At 47.2% G+C, this 22,101-nt stretch overlaps 2 protein-coding genes across 2 annotated transcripts in view; both read right to left on the bottom strand.

Moving 5' to 3' along the window:
* The window catches only part of LOC143299427 (mitochondrial S-adenosylmethionine carrier protein-like), a 63,230-nt gene extending 63,088 nt beyond the window's left edge, over positions 1-142 (bottom strand). The window contains exon 1 of the mRNA XM_076612620.1: positions 24-142. The gene's annotated coding sequence lies outside the window, so the exon portion shown is untranslated. The remainder of the gene's footprint in view (positions 1-23) is intronic.
* A 6,843-nt stretch (positions 143-6,985) lies between these two features.
* LOC143299677 (elongation factor Tu, mitochondrial-like) lies at positions 6,986-20,428 on the bottom strand. Its single transcript, XM_076613020.1, has 2 exons — positions 19,992-20,428; positions 6,986-8,852 (listed from the first exon to the last, which is right to left on the bottom strand). Exons 1-2 carry the CDS (start codon positions 20,410-20,412, stop codon positions 7,885-7,887), a joined length of 1,389 nt encoding a protein of 462 aa, XP_076469135.1. The 5' UTR covers positions 20,413-20,428; the 3' UTR covers positions 6,986-7,884.
* Positions 20,429-22,101: the final 1,673 nt, after the last annotated feature.

Raw genomic sequence — 22,101 nt, 5'->3', positions numbered from 1 at the left:
CGAATATGAGAGAAATAACTAACCCCAACTGTCACATATCCATTGTGTGGCACTTTCCTCCCTGTGCTGAGGGAGGGTACCCCTACCCGAATCGGGAGGGGCAAGGCGCACGGAAAGGGTCCGTAGTTGAAGGACGTCGTACTGGGTCGCCAAAGGGAGGTACTAGTTACGTCCCTTGGTGCCGTGGTCGCTGCAGAGGGGTTGGATGTGTTGTGCAAGCCGCACGTGTTTCCTAACGAGCCACCATCCTCCCGAAACAGCGGGTAGGGAGGGCATCCCTACATAAGTACATGAGCATCTAAGTCAGGTCAGGTCATTAGATCTGCTACTGGTAACCTGTAATCCAGTACAACCTGTTCAGGGTCGGGTTGCCGACGACTAAACCGGCACTTCCACCGCTCCCTTCTGGGACTGGTGAGGCGGGTGGCTAGACACCCTTATGGAGATCCATAAAAGGGCGTCGGCTCAGGAGAGCCACCGACGGCCATCTAGCTCCACTGTGCTGTGTGCATGCCACACGCAGTTGGCCCCCGGGGTGTGTCTACCCATGTATGCGAAGTCTGGATCCGGCAGAATCTGCGGAAGAAACCTATCGGTTCAACGGAGAGGAAGGCGGTTACAGCAACGCACTGTGGAGTGCAGAGAGCAAGATGAGACACCGAAAGGATATCTTGGTCATCCACTGCATCCGTGCTCATCCTCCAGTCGTCTCGACTTAGTCTTGCCACTGGAAATTGGTGGACCCGGACGAGAGAGTGAGGTCGACGTTGCGCAACTCCTCTTCACTTTAAACAAACTCATCGCGCAAGTCATTAGTCATCCAAAATGACCTTTCATCCTTCATCATTTCATCACCCCCAAGTCCTGTGGCGACAGGCGAGCGACGAAACGACAGGTGTGGGTACACTGGCAGTCGCAGCCGCAGACCTGCACGCAGGCGGCTCAGGCCATAGGGTCGTTCTTCGTCGACAGGAGCAGCGATGGAGCTCGGCAGCCGTCTGAGCGTCTGAGCAGCCCTCTTTAGGAATGCACTGCTCACCTCCCTGGCATGAGGAAGGGGCTAGAAAAGGTGCCCTAAAAATTGCCTGCTCCATATCACCCTGGCCAGCATACCGCGGCTGGCGGGGACCCTACATCAGCGGTCGAAACAAAGAGAAAGAAAAGAAAAAAACAAGGATCGTTCCTCTCACCATTGGTGCTTGGAACATAAGGACTCTCCTGGACAGAGATAACGCAGACAGACCCCAAAGGAGAACAGCACTAGTTGCATCCGAACTCGCCAGATACAACATCGACATCGCAGCCTTGAGTGAGACTCGGCTTGCAGGCGAAGGCGAGCTCTGTGAACGGGGATCTGGTTACACCTTCTTCTGGAGTGGACGAGGAAGCAAAGAGCGACGTGAGGCTGGCGTTGGTTTTGCAGTAAAAACAGCACTTGTCAGCAAGCTAGCTGGAATCCCAAAGGGAGTCAACGATAGGCTTATGACCATGAAACTCCCACTGGCATCTGGCCAGAAGCACCTCACCATTGTCAGTGCCTACGCCCCAACCATGACCAACCCGGATGAAGTGAAGGCGAAGTTCTACGAGGACCTTCACTCTGTCATTGCTGCCATCCCTAAAGCAGACAAGCTCATCATTCTTGGGGACTTCAATGCTAGAGTTGGCTCTGACTACATCTCCTGGGATGGAGTGATTGGAAAGCACGGTGTGGGCCACTGCAACCCAAATGGATTGCTTTTGCTTCAGACCTGTGCAGAGCACGAACTGCTGATAACCAACACAGTTTTCTGCCTCCCTACCCGTAACAGGACGTCATGGATGCACCCTCGCTCAAAGCATTGGCATCTCATCGATTATGTCATCGTCAGGAAAAGGGATAGGCAAGATGTACGTGTAACAAAGACCATGTGCGGCGCCGAGTGTTGGACAGACCATCGCCTTGTAGTCTCGAAGCTGAATATTCGAATCCAACCCAAGAGACGCCCCCAAGGCCAGAAGGCTCCAAAACGGCTCAACATCGCTAAGCTGAAAAGCATCACCATCAAACAGTCCTTTGTGGAGCTGCTGGAAGATCGTCTGGAATCCGCCTCTCTGGACAACCAGAATGTGGAGTCTGACTGGAGGACCCTGCGTGAGCTGATCTATAGTACAGCTTCAGAGACCCTTGGACCCATGACCAGAAAGCACAAAGACTGGTTTGATGAAAACTGTGATGAAATCAAGCAGCTTCTGGATGAGAAACGCCGTCTGCATCAAGCCCACCTGAGCAACCCAAAGTCCACATCAAAAAAGGATGCATACAATGCCATCCGCAGGACTGTTCAGCAAAAGTTACGCCAGATGCAGGATAAGTGGCTGAGTGACAAAGCTGATGAGATCCAGGGATATGCTGACAGGCACGATATGAAGAGGTTCTATGATGCCTTAAAAGAAGTCTACGGCCCCACATCCTCAGGATCATCCCCCCTCCTCAGTGCAGATGGGAATACCTTGATCACCGAGAAGGAGAACATTCTCGAATGATGGGCTGAGCACTTCAACAGTGTCTTAAATCGCCCTTCCTCCATAAATGATGAAGCCATAGACCGTCTCCCACAAGTCCCCACCAACGAAGCACTGGACGATCCGCCAACACTTCTTGAGACCCAGAAAGCAATCCGTCTGCTATCCAGTGGCAAAGCACCTGGCTCAGACTCCATACCAGCAGAGGTCTACAAGGATGGAGGCACTGTGCTGACTGAGAAGCTTCATCAGCTGTACTCACTCATGTGGAAAGAAGAGACGATCCCCCAGGATTTCAAAGATGCATCTATCATTCACTTGTACAAGCGAAAGGGGAACCGGCAAGCCTGTGATAACCATCGGGGCATTTCCTTGCTCTCCATCGCAGGCAAGATACTTGCCAGGATCCTACTTAACCGCCTCACAGCACACCTTGACCAAGGTCATTTGCCTGAGAGCCAATGTGGATTCCGGAAAGAGCGCGGAACCACTGACATGGTGTTTGCTGCAAGGCAGCTGCAAGAGAAATGTCAGGAGCAAAATGCTGATCTGTTCTCCACCTATGTCGACCTCACTAAGGCCTTCGACACCGTGAGTAGAGAGGGACTGTGGAAGATCATGGCCAAGTACGGATGCCCTCGGAAATTTATTTCCTTGGTCAGCCAATTCCATGAAGGCATGCAGGCTCGAGTCCAGGACAATGGTGAAACATCTGCTCCTTTTGCTGTCACAAATGGTGTCAAGCAAGGCTGCGTCCTGGCTCCAACGCTGTTCAGCCTCATGTTCTCTGCAATGCTTACTGATGCCTTCAGAGATGGCGATGTTGGAATCGGCCTAAAGTACCGAACAGATGGCAAGCTGTTTAACCTCAGAAGGCTTCAAGCAAAAACGAAGGTCATGACAGACATCATCAGAGACTTTTTGTTTGCTGATGATTGTGCCCTCAACGCTGGATCTGAAGCTGACATGCAACTCAGCGTCGACAAGTTTGCCACTGCCAGCAGGAACTTCGGCCTTACCATCAGCACGAGGAAAACTGAAGTTCTCCATCAGCCAGCCCCAGGGAAACCCTACGTTGAGCCCAACATCACAGTCAACGGTCAGAGACTCAGTGCGGTGGAGCGGTTCACATACCTTGGCAGCACACTGTCACGAAATGCGACCATCGACGATGAAGTGAACGTCAGGATTGCAAGAGCAAGCGCAACTTTTGGTAGACTCAATGCAAATGTCTGGAACAGAAGAGGCATTAGTCTTGAGACCAAGCTAAAGGTCTACAGAGCAGTAGTTCTCCCCACACTACTGTACGCCTGCGAAACTTGGACAGTGTACCAACGACATGCCAAGAAGCTGAACCACTTCCACACAACATGCCTAAGGAAGCTACTGAACATCAAGTGGCAAGACAAGACCCCAGACACAGAGGTGCTCGCAAAAGCCACCCTTCCCAGCATCTTCACCATCCTGATGCAGTCCCAGCTTCGCTGGGCTGGACACGTGGCGCGCATGCCAGACCATCGGCTGCCCAAAAGGCTCTTCTATGGCGAGCTGCAACAAGGGAAGAGATCACACGGAGGTCAGAAGAAGCGCTTCAGAGATACTCTGAAAGTCTCTCTTAAAGCGTTTGATATCAACCCTGACTCCTGGGAGGAATCTGCAGTGGACCGCTGCTGTGCACAAAGGCGCCAGGTTGTGCGAGGCCAACAGGACTGCTGCAGCTGTTGAGAAGAGGCAGGCCAGAAAGTCACGGGCAAACAAGCTCCCTGACAATGATATGCCTGTCTTTGTCTGCCCCAACTGTCAGCGAACATTTCGTGCGCAGATTGGACTATTCAGCCATCTGCGCACTCACAGATAGAGTCATGAGCATCCTTCCCCCCACCCCACCACCACCCTCCCCCCATCCCCCATCCCCCATCTGGATGACAACGATGGTCATCATCGATCTCGATGGACACACCACCACATGAGCATGATCTGTGCGAAGTCCAAAACGGTAGAGGAATGCCGCATGAGGGAGTGTCACGGCCCTTGTCAATTGTCATGGACAAATCCGGCAGGCTCTGTCGGGACGTAATCGCTTCAGAAGCCACAGAGGGTTGTGAAGGCGTGGTTTTGTCCCTTGGCACCGAATTCGCTGGCGTGGTGAGAGGTGCGCTTCGTGCGCCTGTCACCTCGTTGGACATCTTCTTCCCTCTAATCTAAGAGGGCATCCCAGCAATGGACTCGGCCTGCCTCATGAGTGAATACCGAGAGTGCACTTGCGGCAGTAGCCGATCCAAGGGAGCCAACCGCTCTGGAAACACGTTCTGTGCAAATGTCCCCTCGTGGGAACTGTCCTCCCTGTGCAGAAGGAGGGCATCCCTGCTCAAGTTGTCCGAAGCCGAGTTGGGGGAGGATGGGCATGTTGGTTTGCCATATGTGGTGCATCCCCAGTTGCTGAATAGGGGCCCTCATTCTGGAGTACATCATCAGAGAGTAACCCCCCCATCTGTGTGTGTGTATTGTGTGACCAAATAAAGACAGAAGTTGGCTCAAACCTGCCAACTGGCAGGATTGAGTATGGTTAACAGTGTTGTTAGTGCGTTCAGACATGACTGTGGAAATCTTACTCAATACCTAGAAAGGATGAAAATATATTGCACCAACCTGGTTTTGGTGAGTGTTGGTTGGAGACGACATTGGAGGTGGTGTGGGTTGTGATGGAGTGGGTAGGGGTGGGAGAGGTGGAAGAAGAAAAGCAGAGGTATTTGCAGTGGCAGAAATAGCTGGGCCTGCATGTCCTGATGAGGGCAATCTGAGCTCAAGTTGAGACCGGTCACCCAAACGATTGAGGTAATTCTGCGTCCTGTTAGAAAACATGACAAAGGTCCCCCCAAAATAATTTATAGTGCTAAAACACATTGAAACAAGTCAGATCAGTCTTGTGGGCCATGACAGAATTGGTATGAGTGCGTGCAGTATCATACATTTTTATAACTTATACAAAGTTTAAAAAACATTTAATTTCACATTTCCAAGCAATTTGCATGACTGTAAAGTGTATAACTGTGTTTTGGGGATCTTTGAGACATATCCAAGACTGCCAGGAGCAGGATTTCAGTTTTCTTTCATTGAATTGTAGCTTGTTCAGTGTCATCCATTGTTTTAAGTCTGAAATGCAGTCTTGGGTGCTTGTAACCATGTTGCCAAGTTCAGAAATGGAACCGGATGTACATCAGCGAGGATTTTGTGTGACAGTACATGTTGGTCGATCACACCAGACACAGGTCTGACATACAAAACCAACAGAACAGGTCCAAGCACAGAACCCTGTGGTACCCCATAGTTCAGTGGTGATGCAGAGGAGTCAAGGCCATCGACAGAGATTATCTGGGACTGAGCTCAGAGATGTGATTTCAGCCAGTTTAAAACTGTGCCAGAAATGCCAAGAGTTTTGAAGTCTAAACCGAAGGATGTAGTGATCAACAGTATCGAAAGCTGCAGAAAGATCCAACAGAGACAGAAGAGATACTTTGTTGTCATCAAAGGTGAGAAGATTATTCACCACTTTCAGGAGGGCTGTATCTGTATTGTGCCCAGCCCTATATGCAGACTGGTGTGGATCAGTCAGATTGTTCGCACTGAGATGGACCAAAACAGAACAATTCTCTCAAGTAGTTTTGACATGAAAGGAAGGTTAGAAACTGGTCAGCAGTTTTTATGAGGTATTTGGATCCAAAGAAGGCTTCTTTAGTAAGGGTCTAACAATGGCAGACTTGTACTCATGGGGTAAAATACAAAATGAAGGTGAATGATTGAAGACATGAGTTATGGAGAACATCAACAAATCAAACATTGAGGATGCTGGGAGAGGATTGAGTTCACAAAATTTGCTGGGTGAACTGTAAGCACTCTCTCTTAGGGAACGTGGTGCCAATTAGGTCTGCATGAATACTTTCAACCATGTGTGTGTGTGTGTGTGTGTGTGTGTGTGTACAATGGTTAAATATGTGTGCATACGGATGAATGTTCTTCCTTCTTCACATGACCACACATTCGTGAGTAGAAGTCTCAATGGTATATATATATATATAGGTTCGCAGTCTCTCTCCCCCTCACTCTTTCTGTTTCCGTCATGGGAAGGTCCAACTCTTGAGTACTGTTTCAACTGTGTTTTTCAGATGTGTGTTGTTGTTTGTTTTTTGTTTTTTTGGGGGGAGGTGGGAATGTGGGGGGAGAAGGGTTGGTCTGCTCACAACACTTTAAAAATGTTACTTTAAAAGTTTGCATTTCTAACCAACGTATGTCCTACAAAGATATTCTGATGCATTTCAAAGCGTTTTGGCACCAGAACCCCATGTGTTGGGATCTTCAAGATGAGAGAGCCACTGAGCCAGAGAGAAAGAAAGATCAAAACCACATCCAACTGACTGGAAGGAAAGCACACACGTGATTCATGCTTCACACACATTCTCTCAATCCCATGATCTACACTGGATGCAAGGCAGGGTGGTAATTTAATTATTATCATTGTTCAGAGAACAAAAATGGGTACTACTTCATATTCACAACATTCTAAACCAACAGCAATGAATGCTACATTTGAGTTTGACTATTTTAATTTCACATTATCATGTACTTAGAATGTTCTATACTTCTATACAAGGAGTATAAACAGATGTCTTAAAATAAAATTCTAAAAGAAGAAAAAGGTTACAAGATATTTATGGAAATACACTGTGTTTGATATCAAGTTACCTTGTAGTGCTGTAGCAACAAGGAAACACACACACTCTCTCTCTCTCTCTCTCTCTCTCTCTCTCACATACACACTTTTCTTTTTTGTGTGTGAGCAGATAAGAATTTCACTGTTTTATATTTGACTGATTTTACATCAATACGATTCTTTTAATTAATGAAACCGTCTTTCAAAGTTGACAAACACAATATCAATGATAGTACTTGGAGAAAAACTAAATGATGTTCAGAAGATTTCTAATTTGCTAAACATCCTCACACAAATGAAAATGAAATAGAACATCGTGAGAAAAATCTGGAATTTCACTCAGTCAAACCGAGAATGTTTTCCATGCTTTGACCAAGAATAATGTTTCAACAACTTGACAAGCTCTTTGCTCCCGTTTCCAACAACAAAATACTATCACCATATGTTGTGGCACACTGAGTAACAGAGTTAAAATGTCAAAACTGCAATCAATAGTTGCTTTTACTTTTTGTCATCAGACTTGTGAACATCCATGTAACTACCCCAGAGCTGTATGTCTGACTTTTTTTCTTGTTCTGTCTCTCTTTTCTTTTCATTTCATTCCACATAGTAGCACTTTTAAGAATCATATCCAGAACTCCTTTCTACTTGGCTGCTTACTCTTACAGCCTCTACTGCTGACTTTTTTTCTTGTCGCGTGCAGCAAGGCGATCCTTCTCCAAGTCTTCAATGTTACGATCAGGAAGCATGCTGGTGATGACCCCATACCCCAGAGTGCCGGTGCCATCTCGCAATGTGAAGCGAATGCCTTTCTCGATGACCATCTTCTTGCGCAGGTTCATGATGACGCGGGCGTCTTCCCCGGGCATGATCAGGTCTTTGTCAGGGATCTCCAGCAGGGCAGGAGCGTCCCAGGTCGTGCAGAACATCTGAGTTTGGAAGAAGGGGGTGAAAGGCTTGGAGCGCCCCCCCTCCTCCTTACTCAGCAGGTAGATCTGGGCCTCAAAGTGGTTGTGCATGGTCATGGTGCCTGGCTTGCCCATCACCACACCACGTCGAAGGTCGTCACGTTTGATGCCCCGGATCAGAGCCCCCAGCTGATCCCCAGCCTCTGCTCGCTCCAACTGTTTCTTGAACATCTCAATGCCTGTGATGGTCGTCTTCCAGGTTTTGTCATAGCCCATGATCTCACAATCATCCCCTTTCTTCACCACACCTCGCTCCAACTTGCCTGACACCACAGTGCCACGCCCCTGAATGGAAAAAATGGACTCGATAGGCATGTAGAATGGTTTGTCCAAATCACGTACTGGCAGAGGGATGTAGGAGTCCACTGCCTTGAGCAGCGCTCGCACTTTCTGGGCCCCCATCTCTGGCTCACGATCCTCCAGTGCACACAGTGCGGAGCCAATGATGACAGGCGTGTTGTCGCCATCGTAACCAAACTCTGTCAGCAGCTCCCTCACCTCCATCTCCACCAGCTCCAGCATCTCGCTGTCAGCAGCATCAGCCTTGTTGATGAACACCACCAATTTGCTGATGCCGATCTGCTTGGCCAGCAGCAGGTGTTCCCGTGTTTGGGGCATGGTGCCATCTGTGGCTGCCACCACCAGGATAGCGCCATCCATCTGGGCAGTACCTGAAACACACAACAGGGTCACTTATTAAATCATTCATGTTGGCAAACAAAAATTATTTCTAAAAAAGGTCCCCTTTGACAGGTTTAAGGAACCTTTCCTCTTCCTTGTTCCTTTAGCTGGGATATTGGTGGTTATCATTTTGAATCAAATGTTTCCAATCAAGTTCAGCAATTTTAAATAAAGGCTGTCTTGTAATAGTTGTATATCTACTCCACTCTTCACTTTTCCATTCCCACATCAAAATCACTGCCCCTACACTATCACTACCTTAAACCTATTTTCCACATTGACACCAATGTTTTATTTCTGCTGTAGTCTGTCAGACTCCTTCCCACCTCTTTCTCTTAGCCTTCTCAGTGAAAACCCTGTCTGTTGTTAAATTGAAAAAAGGCATCATTAAAGTACCTAATGCAAATTACTCAAATTACCACAAAAATGCTCCTCCCCACTCCCCTTCCTGCATCCACTCCCCACACACCCTTCTCTTTCATTCTCCCCCCCCCTCTGCCCTCTCTTGTTTCTTTCTATCATACTATCTCTCCATCCAGTTCCACACTTGCCCTATTTCCTCTTCCTATAACTATATGTATTCACGCACACACACACACACACACACACACAGAGTAAAATCAGAGAAAATGTCTAAAGATGTATTTCTCAAGTGACATACAGACACTCACACACACACACACACACACAAACACAAGTTGGCAGCATTGTTGTGAAGACAAATCATTAGATAGTGTGTGTGTTTTTAACGGCCCTCTGAAATTGCAAATTTCAGAATTATTCTATTAATGACTCTGAGATGTCAAGTCTATGCAATGGGAAACACTGTTCTTTTTTCGTGTGTGTGTGTGTGTGTGTGTGTGTGTGTGTGTGTGTGTGTGCATGCATGTGTGTATGTGTGTGTGTGTGTGTGTGTATGTGTGCTTCTGCTTTCTAGGGTTTCTTCTGAAGTGCTTGGGACGCATGTCCTAGATATCTTATGACTTGAGAGTTAAATTTGAAACCTAAAACTCCTTCCTTTCTTGCCCGATCCGCTCTTAGCCAATCAAACGCCTCTAAAAGCTATTATCGCTGAATCATTCCGTGGCCATCGAGAAAAATGCCCCATGAGAACCACAGCAGAGACAGGCAGGCACTCGAGTTTGACATGGTAAGTACATGTATCACCAAACATGGAGTATAATACAAACTCCTCCTTTTGGTGTCATATACTGTACCATGTCAAACTTGCAGAATTCAAAGCAAATGGAGGAGGGCAACGTCTACTGGTTTGTATGGGGCGCCCTTGTAACCGAGACGGCAGTGTTAGCCACGACAAAGGAAATCCCCTTGGAACCATCAGCCCTGGTCATACGGAAATCCCTGAGGTAGAAATTGATGAAGGGATTCTTAGACCGCCAGAAGGCTGCCTCCAAGGCATGCTGCAGTGGCACTGAGTGCTGGAAAGCAGCTGGAGTAGCTATGGCCTGCATTTCATGAGCTCTGGGATTAAGACAGATGATATCCCTGTGAGAATGAGAGTAGGCTCTACGAATGACTTGGGAAACCAAGACCACCTAGCTGTTTGATTGTGGTACAGATGGCAGACCTGTACCCTCGCACAGAACTAGCAGACAGGTTGATCAGTGAGCCAGAAAGTTGGCCAGCTGCATGCTCGTATGGTTAGTAGGGGGAACGTCCTGAGCCATACACCACCGCAACCATTTCTTCCAGCGAAAGTCATACAAAGTCTCAGTTCCCTCCCTCCTTGCTTTGGTGACTATGGAGAGGAGGTCAGAGGAGGCACCCCCCTAGGTAAGTGCAGCCGACACAGAGGCTGACCGAGGGGTCAAAGATTTCAATGGTAATGCTGACAGTTCCAACCGCACAGCAGCCACGCGTGCAGGTGGGGCAGTTCAGGATTGGAATGAGGAATCCCTGAACGTGGCTGTCTCAGCAGATGAAGTTTGGTTTCGAGTTTCAGGGGTGGAACATGTGTCAGAGACTGAAGGTCAGGATACCAGGGCTGGGCTGGCCATTTCGGCACAATGAGAATCAACTGCGGGCGTTCCAATCTAGCTTTCCGTATCACCTTGGACAGAATTGGAAAGGGAGGAAACGAGTAGGCAATCAGACTGCTCCAGACTAAAGAGAGAGCATCCACTGCCCACACTTCCGGGTCGGCGACCGGAGAGACATAAGCGGGAAGTCTCTTGTTGAACTTTGTGGCAAAGAGGTCCACCATCGGCCGAAACCACAGTTCCCACAACCCCTGAAGGGTGTCCTTGTCCAGGGTCCACTCTGTGTGGATGACACTCTTGGACCTGCTGAGAGCATCTGCCAAGATGTTGGCTCTTCCTGCTATGTGTCTCGCTGAAAGTGCAATGCCCTTGCTGTGGTACCAACGGAGGAGAGCCTCAGTCCACAGGGAGAGGTCTGCCGAGTGCGCCCCCCACCCCACCCCCCCGGCGCCGGATGGATGAGGATATGAAAATAAGCATCTTTCATATTGATAGAGGTAGCCCAATCGCCCTGTTGAATGGCCTCCCGAATCTGTGCCTGCCTATCCATCTTGAATTTGATTTTGGGGAGGAATTTGTCGAGGGGGGACAAGTCCAAGACTGGTCTCCACCCTCCCGAGACCTTTGGAATCACAAACAACCAGCCGTAAAAACCGGGGCCCAGGTCCGAGAGTTGAGATATCGCCCCTGTGCGGAGTAGGTGCGATACCTCTGTCTCTAAGATGCTCTCCTGCTCCGCCAAGCTGGGCACATAAGGAGTGGATCTTAGAGGGGGGCGGTCATCCGCCCAAGGCAGCATGTACCCAGACTCTCGCACTGACACAATCCAGTCGCTGAGTCCCAGAGCACGCCACTGATGTGCATGCCGGGACAAGTTTCCTACTTGGAGGGGAGGGGCTGAACGACCGGCGGTGCTGAATCAGGGCCCAGTCATTGGGGGTGCTGCCTTCTGGCCTTGGGCATGGCTGGTTGGCTTGGACGGACATGAGGTGGTTTATTCCTCTGCCGCTGATTCTGCGCATGCCGCTTCGACTTAGGTGGCGTGGTATATGGAGGGGCCCTGGTGGCCGGTCTCAATGGCATAGAAGTTTTAGAACCCTGGCGCCCCTGGGAGGTGTGGGCTAAATATGAGGCCACCTCCCTGTTTGTCTCTGCCCTGTGGCTGACAAAATGGGGTGCATACTGGCCAAAGAGGGAGTGCTGCTGTGCTGGGATGGACCGCAGGGCAGCCCTCTCCTCTATCGGAATGTTAGAGACGCGGAGAACGGCATCACGCCGAACTAGCACAGTACTGAAGTGAAGGCTGGTAGCTGTGTGTGCAGCTGCCGTGAGACCAGATGCTACCCTATTGCCAAAAGTGTTTAACCTCTGGTCGGTGAAGAGGCCCGGCAGGACAGAGGAAGGAGACCCCGTGTCCTGATTAACTGGACACTGTTCCCACAGCTCATTGGCCCTGTGAAGGAATGCATTGAAGAAGGTATAAGCCGTGGAAACCTTGAAGAGGGAGCGGCGGGCCAATCTGTCCCACTCTGCTAACGTTTTAAAAGATAGAGTAGCTGAAGTGGGGAAGGTGGTGTACTGTGAGATCAACATCCTGTCCTGTGCGGAGGGCTCCGCTTCCCTGTAGGCAGGGTGGTCCTGTGTGTACAAGGACCACACCCCGCCCTTGGAGGAATCTTTAAGGAACTTGCCTGGGGGAAAAGCGCCCGGGGCAGAGAGGGACTCCCTGCCTGGAGGAGGGATGGAAGCAACACCCCTGACAGTGCAGGCTGGCTTATTAAGCCATCTGGTGGTTCTGGAGTTAGAGTCACATGGCCTAAGGAGGGTCAAGGGTGACAAAGTAGCCTGAGGGACTGATTCGGCATGCATGACCTGATTGGGGAGGGTCAGTTCGAGCTCGGCTAAGTCCGAGTTTGGTTCAGGCTGGTCCCTAGGGAAGTGTGGGCTCAGTATGTCCCCCTGGGATGGGGGTGAAGAGTACTCATCCACTTGTTCGTCCTCATCTGAAGACAGGGGCTCCCACTCTTGTTTGCAGTCCATCCCCTGCTGGGTGCCATCCCAAGTGGATGTACCCGCTGGGGCGTCCTGCGAGCTGTGGTCAGCCCAGCAGGATGAGCTGGGACGATCCCGAGGAGGGACCATGGTTGCAGCTGTTACGTCCTTGACACCTGAAGCAGGTGGGGAGCGTGTGGACCGTAGGTCCAACCATGCTTTGGATGGTGGGTGCCACATCTTCTCAGTGAGGGCATCCCTGGATGCAAGAGGGACCCATGAGTGCTGTGAGGGGACAAACACCCACTCATCTCCCTGTAGGACTGAGGGCTGGGTAGGTGGGAACTGCAGGCCCCCCTGGGCCAAGCAGGGCCCCTCGGCAGCAGTTGGTCCCGACAAGGAGGCCGTTGTGACCGTTGAGGTCACCTGTGGGTTGACAGAGGCCCGATTTGTGGACTGAGTGGCAATATTGGTTGAGGAGCTCAACCTGACCGACAAGAAGTCGATCCTACTTGTTGGGGCTGTGTGTGTCACCCTGTGAGATGTGCTGGGTTGGGTCCGGTGGGGAGCAGACAAGGGGTTGGCCCCTGGTCCTCTCAGCAACCCAGCATGCACCATAGGTGCGTCCCAGTACGGGTAGAATGGGGGTAACCACCCGTGGGCACCAGCCATCCTGTGACCCCAACCCCAAGGGTCACTGGCGCCTTGACCTCCATGAAGGGAAAAACCTGGCCAAGTCGGAGGGAGGTCAGGTCTGACTTGGATGTCAGTCCCGCCAGAAGACGAGCGGACTGACTGCCCGGAACCGTCTGACACGCGTGGGCCTCCCCCAGCAGGGAAGACCAGCCGGATAGCGGGAAGACCTGCAGAGCAGGTGGCCACGCGCCCCGAATCCCCTCCCATAGGGAGAATGGGGTGGCTTGGCCCGGGGTGGGCAAAGTAGAGGTCCAAAATTTTCTCCCCCCCAGAAGGAGGTGGGGGAGGGGGGTCAGCAGAGGAGGGAGGAGGGGGAACCGCAATGGGGCCCCTGAGGGCCGTCTCCGAGTGGGGACCTGGGTAACGGCCGGGCGCGGCCTCCCCTTGGGAGTTCGCGTCTAGCCACGAGACCCACCACCCAGAGAGGACTTGCCACTCCCCCTTCTCCCTGCCTCGTGCTGGGACACCTCGGGAGGCGACGCTTGTACCCCTTTCCCCCTGGTCCCCTTCATGACCGTTTTACTGGTGTGAGTGTTGCCTCCACGATTAGCATCTAAAGACGCATCGCCGCGGTCCCTATTGGGAGGAATCATGAGCTCCGGGCCTGGGAGAGTCTCTTGCTGGGTCTCGATCCCAGCATCATGATTCCTGCCGTCGTGGGATGGCATACAAGGCATGGTACCCGCGCTTAGGCACCCAGCGAAAATCCGATCCCCAACAGAGAAAGGAAAGACAGGGTCGATTTAGAGGTAGAGAAAAACGAACGATTCGAGGGGGCCGAGTCGAATCGAGTACACAGAATGTAAGAATATAATAAACACAAGCCGCATGCAGCAAAATCAGGCCAAATGAATACGCTTAATAGCCAAAAAAAGCGTAAGACAGAGCGTAAACCTGACAGGATAGCGCAGAGAGCCTTGGCCAAAGGAATGGTTCAGCGCATATAGCTTTTAGAGGCGTTTGATTGGCTAAGAGTGGACCGGGCAAGACAGGTCGTCTTTTCACTGTTAGCCGCACGAAATTTGGCCAAGCAGAGCAAACCGATAGGCCTAGTTTGCATCAGTTTGACATGGTACAGTATATGACACCAAAATACCTTTTTCATTTATGTAGAAAGTTGAATCATTTTTATGTTATTCCATCTAGGAAAGATTCGTTTCAAGTCATATTATGTTATATTATATCATATCATGTCATATATTTCTGTTTGAGTTATACACATTGCCTGAATTTTGTTGTTTGCTATTGATTCCGATATTGAATTTGAGGTTGATGCATTGCAGTATCCATCTTATGTGAAATGCAGTAATTAGTTGGGTTTCAACTTTCAGTGTCATCACTGTTAATGTCTCTGCTAACGTGATTGTCATTATCATGATCGTCGTCGTTGTCGCTCCCCCTTTTTCTTTCTTTCTCTCTCTCATTTTTCTCTCAGATTTGCACTGGGAAAAGACAAGAAAGCGACTGAGAGAAAATGTGGGAGGGGAACAATCATGACTTCTCGCAATCCCACGATTTCTCTTAAAATGAGAGAAATTGTCAGATTGCGAGAAATTGTGGGCTTACACAAGTTACAGGGGTACTTAACCCTTCCAGAGCCTATAAGACATCAGCTGATATCCAGCACAAAGTGCTTCCCCAGTGCCCTTAAAGATGCACAGAAAACCTATGTAAAAAGAGGTTCATCTTTAGCTTTTCCTTTTCGGGTTCTGATGGGAAAGTGACAGCTCCACAATCATTTTTCATCACAGAAATAAACATACCAGCAGGCCACACACAGCTATAAGTTTGAGTATGTACATTCTTTTTTTTATGTTGCCATAACATTCTGAATTTAAAAAAAAACAACTATGAAATCTCTCAGTTTAGTGAGTTTCAGAAAATAATTCAGCACTGGCCAGCTTCGAATTTGAAATTCATGCTGTCAGTCAAAGGGACTGAGGTGGACCAATCTAGTCCATATAAGTTTAGCAGCTGTTGTCAGTCTGACTCTGAAGTAAACACACTGACAATGAAAGTTACCCTGCCAGTCAGGTCATAGAGCATCTGGTCGGCGGGTCACTGATGTCTGGAATTTCAGTTTTGCCTGTGCAGAAAAGAATGAGAGGGAGTGTGTGTGTGTGTGTTTGTGTGTGTGTGAGAGAGAGAGGGAGAGAGAGAGAGAGAAATGGACACAGACGGAGAACATGTATTTAAGTTATGAAATAACAAAATGTGGCATTCATCATTTGAAATGGTGAAATCCACTTGTGATTTATCACTATCAGTGGGAAAAAAAAATGACGTATGGGTACTAGAAATAGAATGTAAAGTTCAGATAAGTAAGCTGTATGACTCTCTCTCACACACACAATTTCAAACATCCACAGACTGAGACACACACATACATGGGAAAAAACACAAATATCTTGTGGTATTCAGCTTTCATTAGAAGTAATCCACCAACTGGACAGAAAAAAAGGGGAAAGAAAAAAGACGTATATTCTCCTGAAAAAAGTATGTTTTGGGTGTAGCAGAACGAACAGATTTGTTACACAATTTGGCTTTATTGTGTGTGGGGGTTTTTTGTGTGTGTATTTTTCTCTCACATCAGCACACAAAGAGAGAGAGATAGAGAAAGAGAAAGAGAAAGTGAGAGGAGGGCACAGGAGCTTGGGTTATAACCCTTGTTTGAACCGGCATGAGGCAGTGTGTGGGGGTCAGTGTAAACAGTGGTATTTTGACACTGCTGCTCAGTGTAAACCATATCAACAGACCAGACTCCTTTCCCATGTCTTGCAGCTGGAAACAGGTTCCCTTGGTTCATGACAGCCTGTCAGTGAAGCGAGAGCAGGAGTGGTCAGGCAAAAAGCTGTCCAACCGCAAGTCTGTATTTTAATCCCAGGGATTTTTGGCCAGCGCTTTAAGATGTCAACTGATGTTCAATATCTATTCCAATATTTCCTTTATCAGAATTTTGTTTAATGAACTTAACAGACTCTGAACAGTGAATGGTTAGATTGATGTGTCTGGGTTATAAAAATACAAATGAAACAAGCTTACATTAGGTGGAAAACTGCTTTCTCCCCAATAATGATTTGCTGACAATGAAGAGCAAGCATGGAAAGGGGCTTTACTTCATATGCCAAAAAGGCATCAGAAACTTTGTACAGCAAAGACAGTGGTCACAGTCTGCAATTTTACACAACTCTGCAGGCTGTGCGAATGACTATGGATAGATATAATGATGGAGATTGGTCTCTTTTCTGATGATTCATTAAACATGAAGGTTATGACAAGTTATGAAACTGACAAAACATTTAACTAATGGTCAGTCTCATCTATCATAGCAGACATTATTTTTGAGTGGGTGACAGTGACAGAGAGGAAGAGGAGTGGTGTAAAATGATAGGTCATAGTCTAGTCAGAGGACATGGCTCTAGACATCAGAAAACTGTTGTCACTGATCACTGATTTGGATAACAGCCAACAATCCATGATTTTGATGAAACCCAGGGATAAAGTGCAAAAGATGGGAAACGTGTATATTTTTTGTCACTGATCAGATGATAGAATTGTTCACAGAGGAAACAAATCAGCATGCAAGATGATTTTTGTTGGCCAATGTGCAGCATGGACTGAGTGAGTGTCATCAAAGAGCTTCTGGCTCTGTTGGGAAAGTTCTTTGGTGTTACAAAGATTGACTATACAGTTCTAAGTATATGAAACTTGAAAGACCTCTTATATTGACTGAACCCACTATTGTCATTGTCAGGACAGTTATTCCCATGCATGTCTGCAAGAGATTAATTAATAAGAGAGATTACTAATAAAATAAAGTTATGATAATCTTTTCTGTTATAACCTGTGTTATTTTCATGCACAGATATGAACTTACTAAAAGCATGCCATTTCCAGTTGTATTTTGTTTGTTTTGGTTTTGGATGTCACTCTATAGTGGTGGAAACAGACTTAAATTATAGCAAAAAATATATCATGTTCTAAATATATCATCTTCACTCTGAAATGCCCGAATAGTTACCTGCTATCAAAATAACTAGGAAAAAAGCCCAGATTTAGAATCTTCATTAATTTTCCTTCACAAAACATGTTCACTTACTTCAAGTATATCCTATATTTTTTGTGCTTTTTTTCCCAATTACCGGTACCCCCAATTCCTCAAGCTTGGTCAAAGGGGAGAGGACTGTTTTTTTAATTACAACATTAGTAGTAGTCGTAGTAGTAGCAGTAGCTTAGGGACAAAATAAACTTTGAAGCTTATATGCAGTCCCTTCTTTGGTTTCATAACATATTTTGTTATAGATTTCGGTCAAGGTTAGACACTTCATTTACATTTATTCATATTCCATTCATCGAACTCTCTAGTAAAAATACTTAGGAATTTTGTAGAATCATCCAGTTGATTCTTGAAACAGTTAGTAAATGGTACTTGCTTTAAATGAGGTGGTAGTTGGTTTCTACATTAGTAACTCGGTTACTGAAGCAAAACTTTGTGTTAATATTTGAACGTTCTACAATTTTTTTTCCATCAGTATTTTTTGTGGATCTATACCGAGGTGCAGAGAAGAACTGATCCCAAGATACATTAACATGACCATTGAAAAGCTAATATGTCTCAATATCCTTCTACCCTTGACGAAGGGAAAATGATTTCAAATATATTAATCAATCATTTTAAGACATGAGCCTACATTCATGTACAAGATTTGTGGCTCTTCTCTGTACCCTCTCTATTGCAATCAACTGTCGCTTCAGATATGGACACCATATATATTATACTATAGTTTTTCCATACTCTAAGTGAGGTTGCACCAGAGCTTTATATAGTTTTACAAAAATATCACGGTCAAGCTTTATTGAACTGCACAGTGTACATTTTGTTTGGATTTATTCTGCCAACGTGCATCTTTTTACAATTGTCCACATAATAATACAGATTCTATTTCTCTGTCCAAGCCTGGAGTTTGTCTTGATCTTGCTGCTGGATGTTACTGTTGCATGTTTTGTCATATATTTTGGTATCATCAGCAAAGATTTCACAAGATGATTCTACATTCATAACAGGTCATTCATAAAGGTAGTAAAAAGTACTGGTCCTACTTCCCTGCGGTATTCCACTATGAACGCCAGCCTCTGACTAGTCTTCGGAGTACTCATCACCAACTCTGACTTTCTGAATTCAATCTGTCAAAAAATCTCTTGTCCAGTTGTGTAAACTACTGATTATCTAGTTCTTCACATGCTCTGGCATTTAATTTAGGGTTTGGGGTTTTACATCTCTTAGTGTCTTTATTCAGTACTAAATATGTCATAATTTGGTAGTTCATACGACAATGACTAAAACCAGATATGACTGGATTCATATTGTATAAAGTATCACACATTGTATAAAGTTTGTATTTGACTATTTCACTTTCATCTCAGTGAATCCAATAAAAATGAATAATATCTGGTTTTAACTTTTGTATCTCCAAGTCTTACTAACAGTTCATTCTTTTTGTCTGAAAAAAATATCAACATTGCTATAAAACTCAGAAATATACTGTGACACTTCTGTTTGAAACTATTTACACAAGTTTTGTTTTTTAATCATTGTCTGTGTGCCTTCCCTTTCCTTGAATGGGTTTCTTGAACATGAACTGGAACTTGAACTGGAATCAGATGTTTGAGGCCTGTTCGTCGTTCAACTGGATACAGTATACCAGCATGCGTGGCCTAATGATAGCATACTGGATCATAAATGCTTGGAGAGTTGGCCCAATGAGCGTCTAACCTAGTCTTGAAAGATAACATGGTTGGGGCAGTCACAACACTGTCTGGCACACCGTTCCATTTATTAACGACTCGCTCTGTAAAGAAGGAACTGCGCACTTTCAGTCTGTAAGTGTAATGTGATTTATTTAACATTAAACTGTTGCCTCTTCTGTCTCTACTTACTGCAGGTGATAGTTCGGGATTTGTGGTCTTGTAGATTCTGTGTATGTATTTATAGCAATTGATCATATCTCCCCGCTGCCTTCTGTGTTCTAGACTTGGTAGCTTTAGCAAAGCGAGTCTTTCATGATAAGGCTTGTTCTTCAAATGACCAATCAGTTTCGTTGCCCGTCGTTTCCTCAAAGCTTAAAAGCAATACATACTATACTTTGATGCATCTTGGCCATAAACGTTGACTGCAAAAAATGGTTCCGACAAGGTGCCGATCTGTTCAAAAACGTCTGGTAATTTTTCAGGAATATCGGTCCAGCGTCCGATGTTTGACGCTCAGACAAATAATTGCATTTGTCACATTTTTGTGTGTTTATCATAAGCATGAAAGCTTATGAAAGCCGGGCAAGTACATATGCACACAATCACCATACACACATACCACAAACCATGAACACAATAACTTGAATAACTTCAATAACTTAATACGGGAAGCATCCACCTCTTAGTCCTTACCCGTGATCATGTTCTTGATATAATCTGCATGGCCCGGGCAATCGACGTGGCCGTAATGGCGCTCTTCAGTTTCATATTCGACCAGGGCAGCGTTGATGGTGATGCCTCGAGCCTTCTCTTCTGGGGCTTTGTCAATGTCTTCATAGCGCTTAAAGTCTGCCTTGGCATCTTCAGCTAGCACTTTCGTAATCGCAGCAGTCAAAGTCGTTTTGCCATGATCGACATGACCCACCGTGCCTATGTTCACGTGAGGTTTGTCTCGAGTGAAAACCTTTTTTGCTGCCGGTGCTGCAGCAAAATGGTAAGTCGATGTGAATAGTGACCTATGCTTGTGCTGCACAGCATTTAAAGTCGCTCTGGCAAAGGAGGGAAAGATCGAGGTTTGTGATGAAAGAGCATGCCGCAAGATGAAGGTCGCCATGTTTGTCTTCGCATTGACCTTTACAGGGGAGACAATTGCTTCACACTTTTCGTCTGACGAACGAACCCTTGCCAAATATGAAAAGGATCCACTCAACCGAAACTTGTCCGGCTTCTTTGTCGGTGCGTGTGTGTTCCCGTGCGTGTGTGTGTGTGTGTATATATATATATATATATATATATATATATATATATATATATATATATATATATATATATATATAGTAGGCATCCTTCAGTCTCGGAAGACTATGGAGTTGCGCTCTTGGTGTTTATTCTGATACAGCGCCGGGTGTGGCTGGCCAGTCCGACGCGGGAATGACAGTCCCTGTGGCAGAGGGCACAGGTGAAGTCTGACGCTGGTCTGTCTGTCTGGGCTGCAGCCTTTCTTCTCATTCTCTTTTCCTCGTGCTGCTGAGCGAGTGTCTCTTCGAACTTGGAAAGACCTTTCTGCACAGTCTGTCTCCAGGCCCGGCGACCGTTCGAGGGCTGTTGCTTCCCAGTTGTTCTGGTCGATGTTCAAGGCTTTTAGGCCCCTCTAGCACACGTCATTGAATCGCAGCTGCGGTCTGCCTGTGGGACGTTTTCCCTGCACAAGTTCTCCGTAGAGGAGGTCTTTAGGGATCCGTCCGTCGTCCATGCGCACGACATGGCCGACTGACCAGCGCATACGTCTCTGCAGCGTGTACATGCTGGTGCATCCAGCTCTTTCCAGGACAGTGTTGTTTGGGACCTTGTCCTGCCAGGTGATGTTCAGAATGCATCCGAGGCTACGCATGTGAAAAGCATTGAGCTTTCGCTCTTGTCGGGCACGCAAAGTCCAGGACTCGCTGCCATACAGGAGGGTGCTCACGACGCAGGCTCCGTGTAGATCTCGATCTTTGTGTGCTCAGTCAGCTTGCTGTTGTTCCATGCTTTCTTTGTCAGTCTGGTCATGCTGCCTTGCCGATGCGCCTGTTGAGCTCTGCGTCAAGTGAGAGGGTATCTGAGATAGTTGAGCCCAGATAAACGAAGTCGTGGACGACTCAGACTTCCAGTTCATGGTCATTGATGCTGATGGCTGGGGGAGAGTCAACAACTTGTCCCATGACCTGTGTTTTCTTCAAGCTAATGGTAAGCCCAAAGTCTTGGCAGGCATCGCTGAAGCAAGTCATAAGCTGCTGTAGGTCCTCGGCTGAGTGGGCAGTTACTGCTGCGTCGTCTGCAAAGAGGAAGTCACACAGGCACCCCAGCTGGACTTTAGTCTTGGCTCTTAGTCTGGAGAGGTTGAAGAGCTTTCCATCTGTCCTGGTTTGGAGGTAGATACCTTCAGCTGCAGGACCAAATGCGTGTTTCAGCATCACAGCAAAGAAGATTCCAAACAGGGTGGGAGCCAGGACGCAACCCTGTTTCACTCCACTCCGTATGTTGAAGGCAGCTGACGTTGAGCCGTCAAAGACGAAGGTGCCTTCCATGTCTTTGTGGAAGGATTTGATGATGCTGAGAAGTTTGGATGGACATCCGATCTTGGGAAGGATCTTGAAGAGGCCATCCTTACTGACCAGATCGAAAGCCTTTGTGAGGTCTATGAAGGCAACGAAGAGTGGCTGCCTTTGCTCCCTACATTTCTCCTGAAGTTGTTTGAGAGAGAAGATCATGTCTGTAGTGGATCTGTTGGCACGGAAACCGCACTGAGATTCAGGGTAGACTT

This window comes from Babylonia areolata, chromosome 25 (assembly GCF_041734735.1).
Source record: "Babylonia areolata isolate BAREFJ2019XMU chromosome 25, ASM4173473v1, whole genome shotgun sequence".
Classification (NCBI taxonomy): Eukaryota; Metazoa; Mollusca; class Gastropoda; order Neogastropoda; family Buccinidae; genus Babylonia; species Babylonia areolata.
Note: the sequence above shows the minus strand (reverse complement) of the source record. Positions and strands in the feature narration are given on the sequence as shown.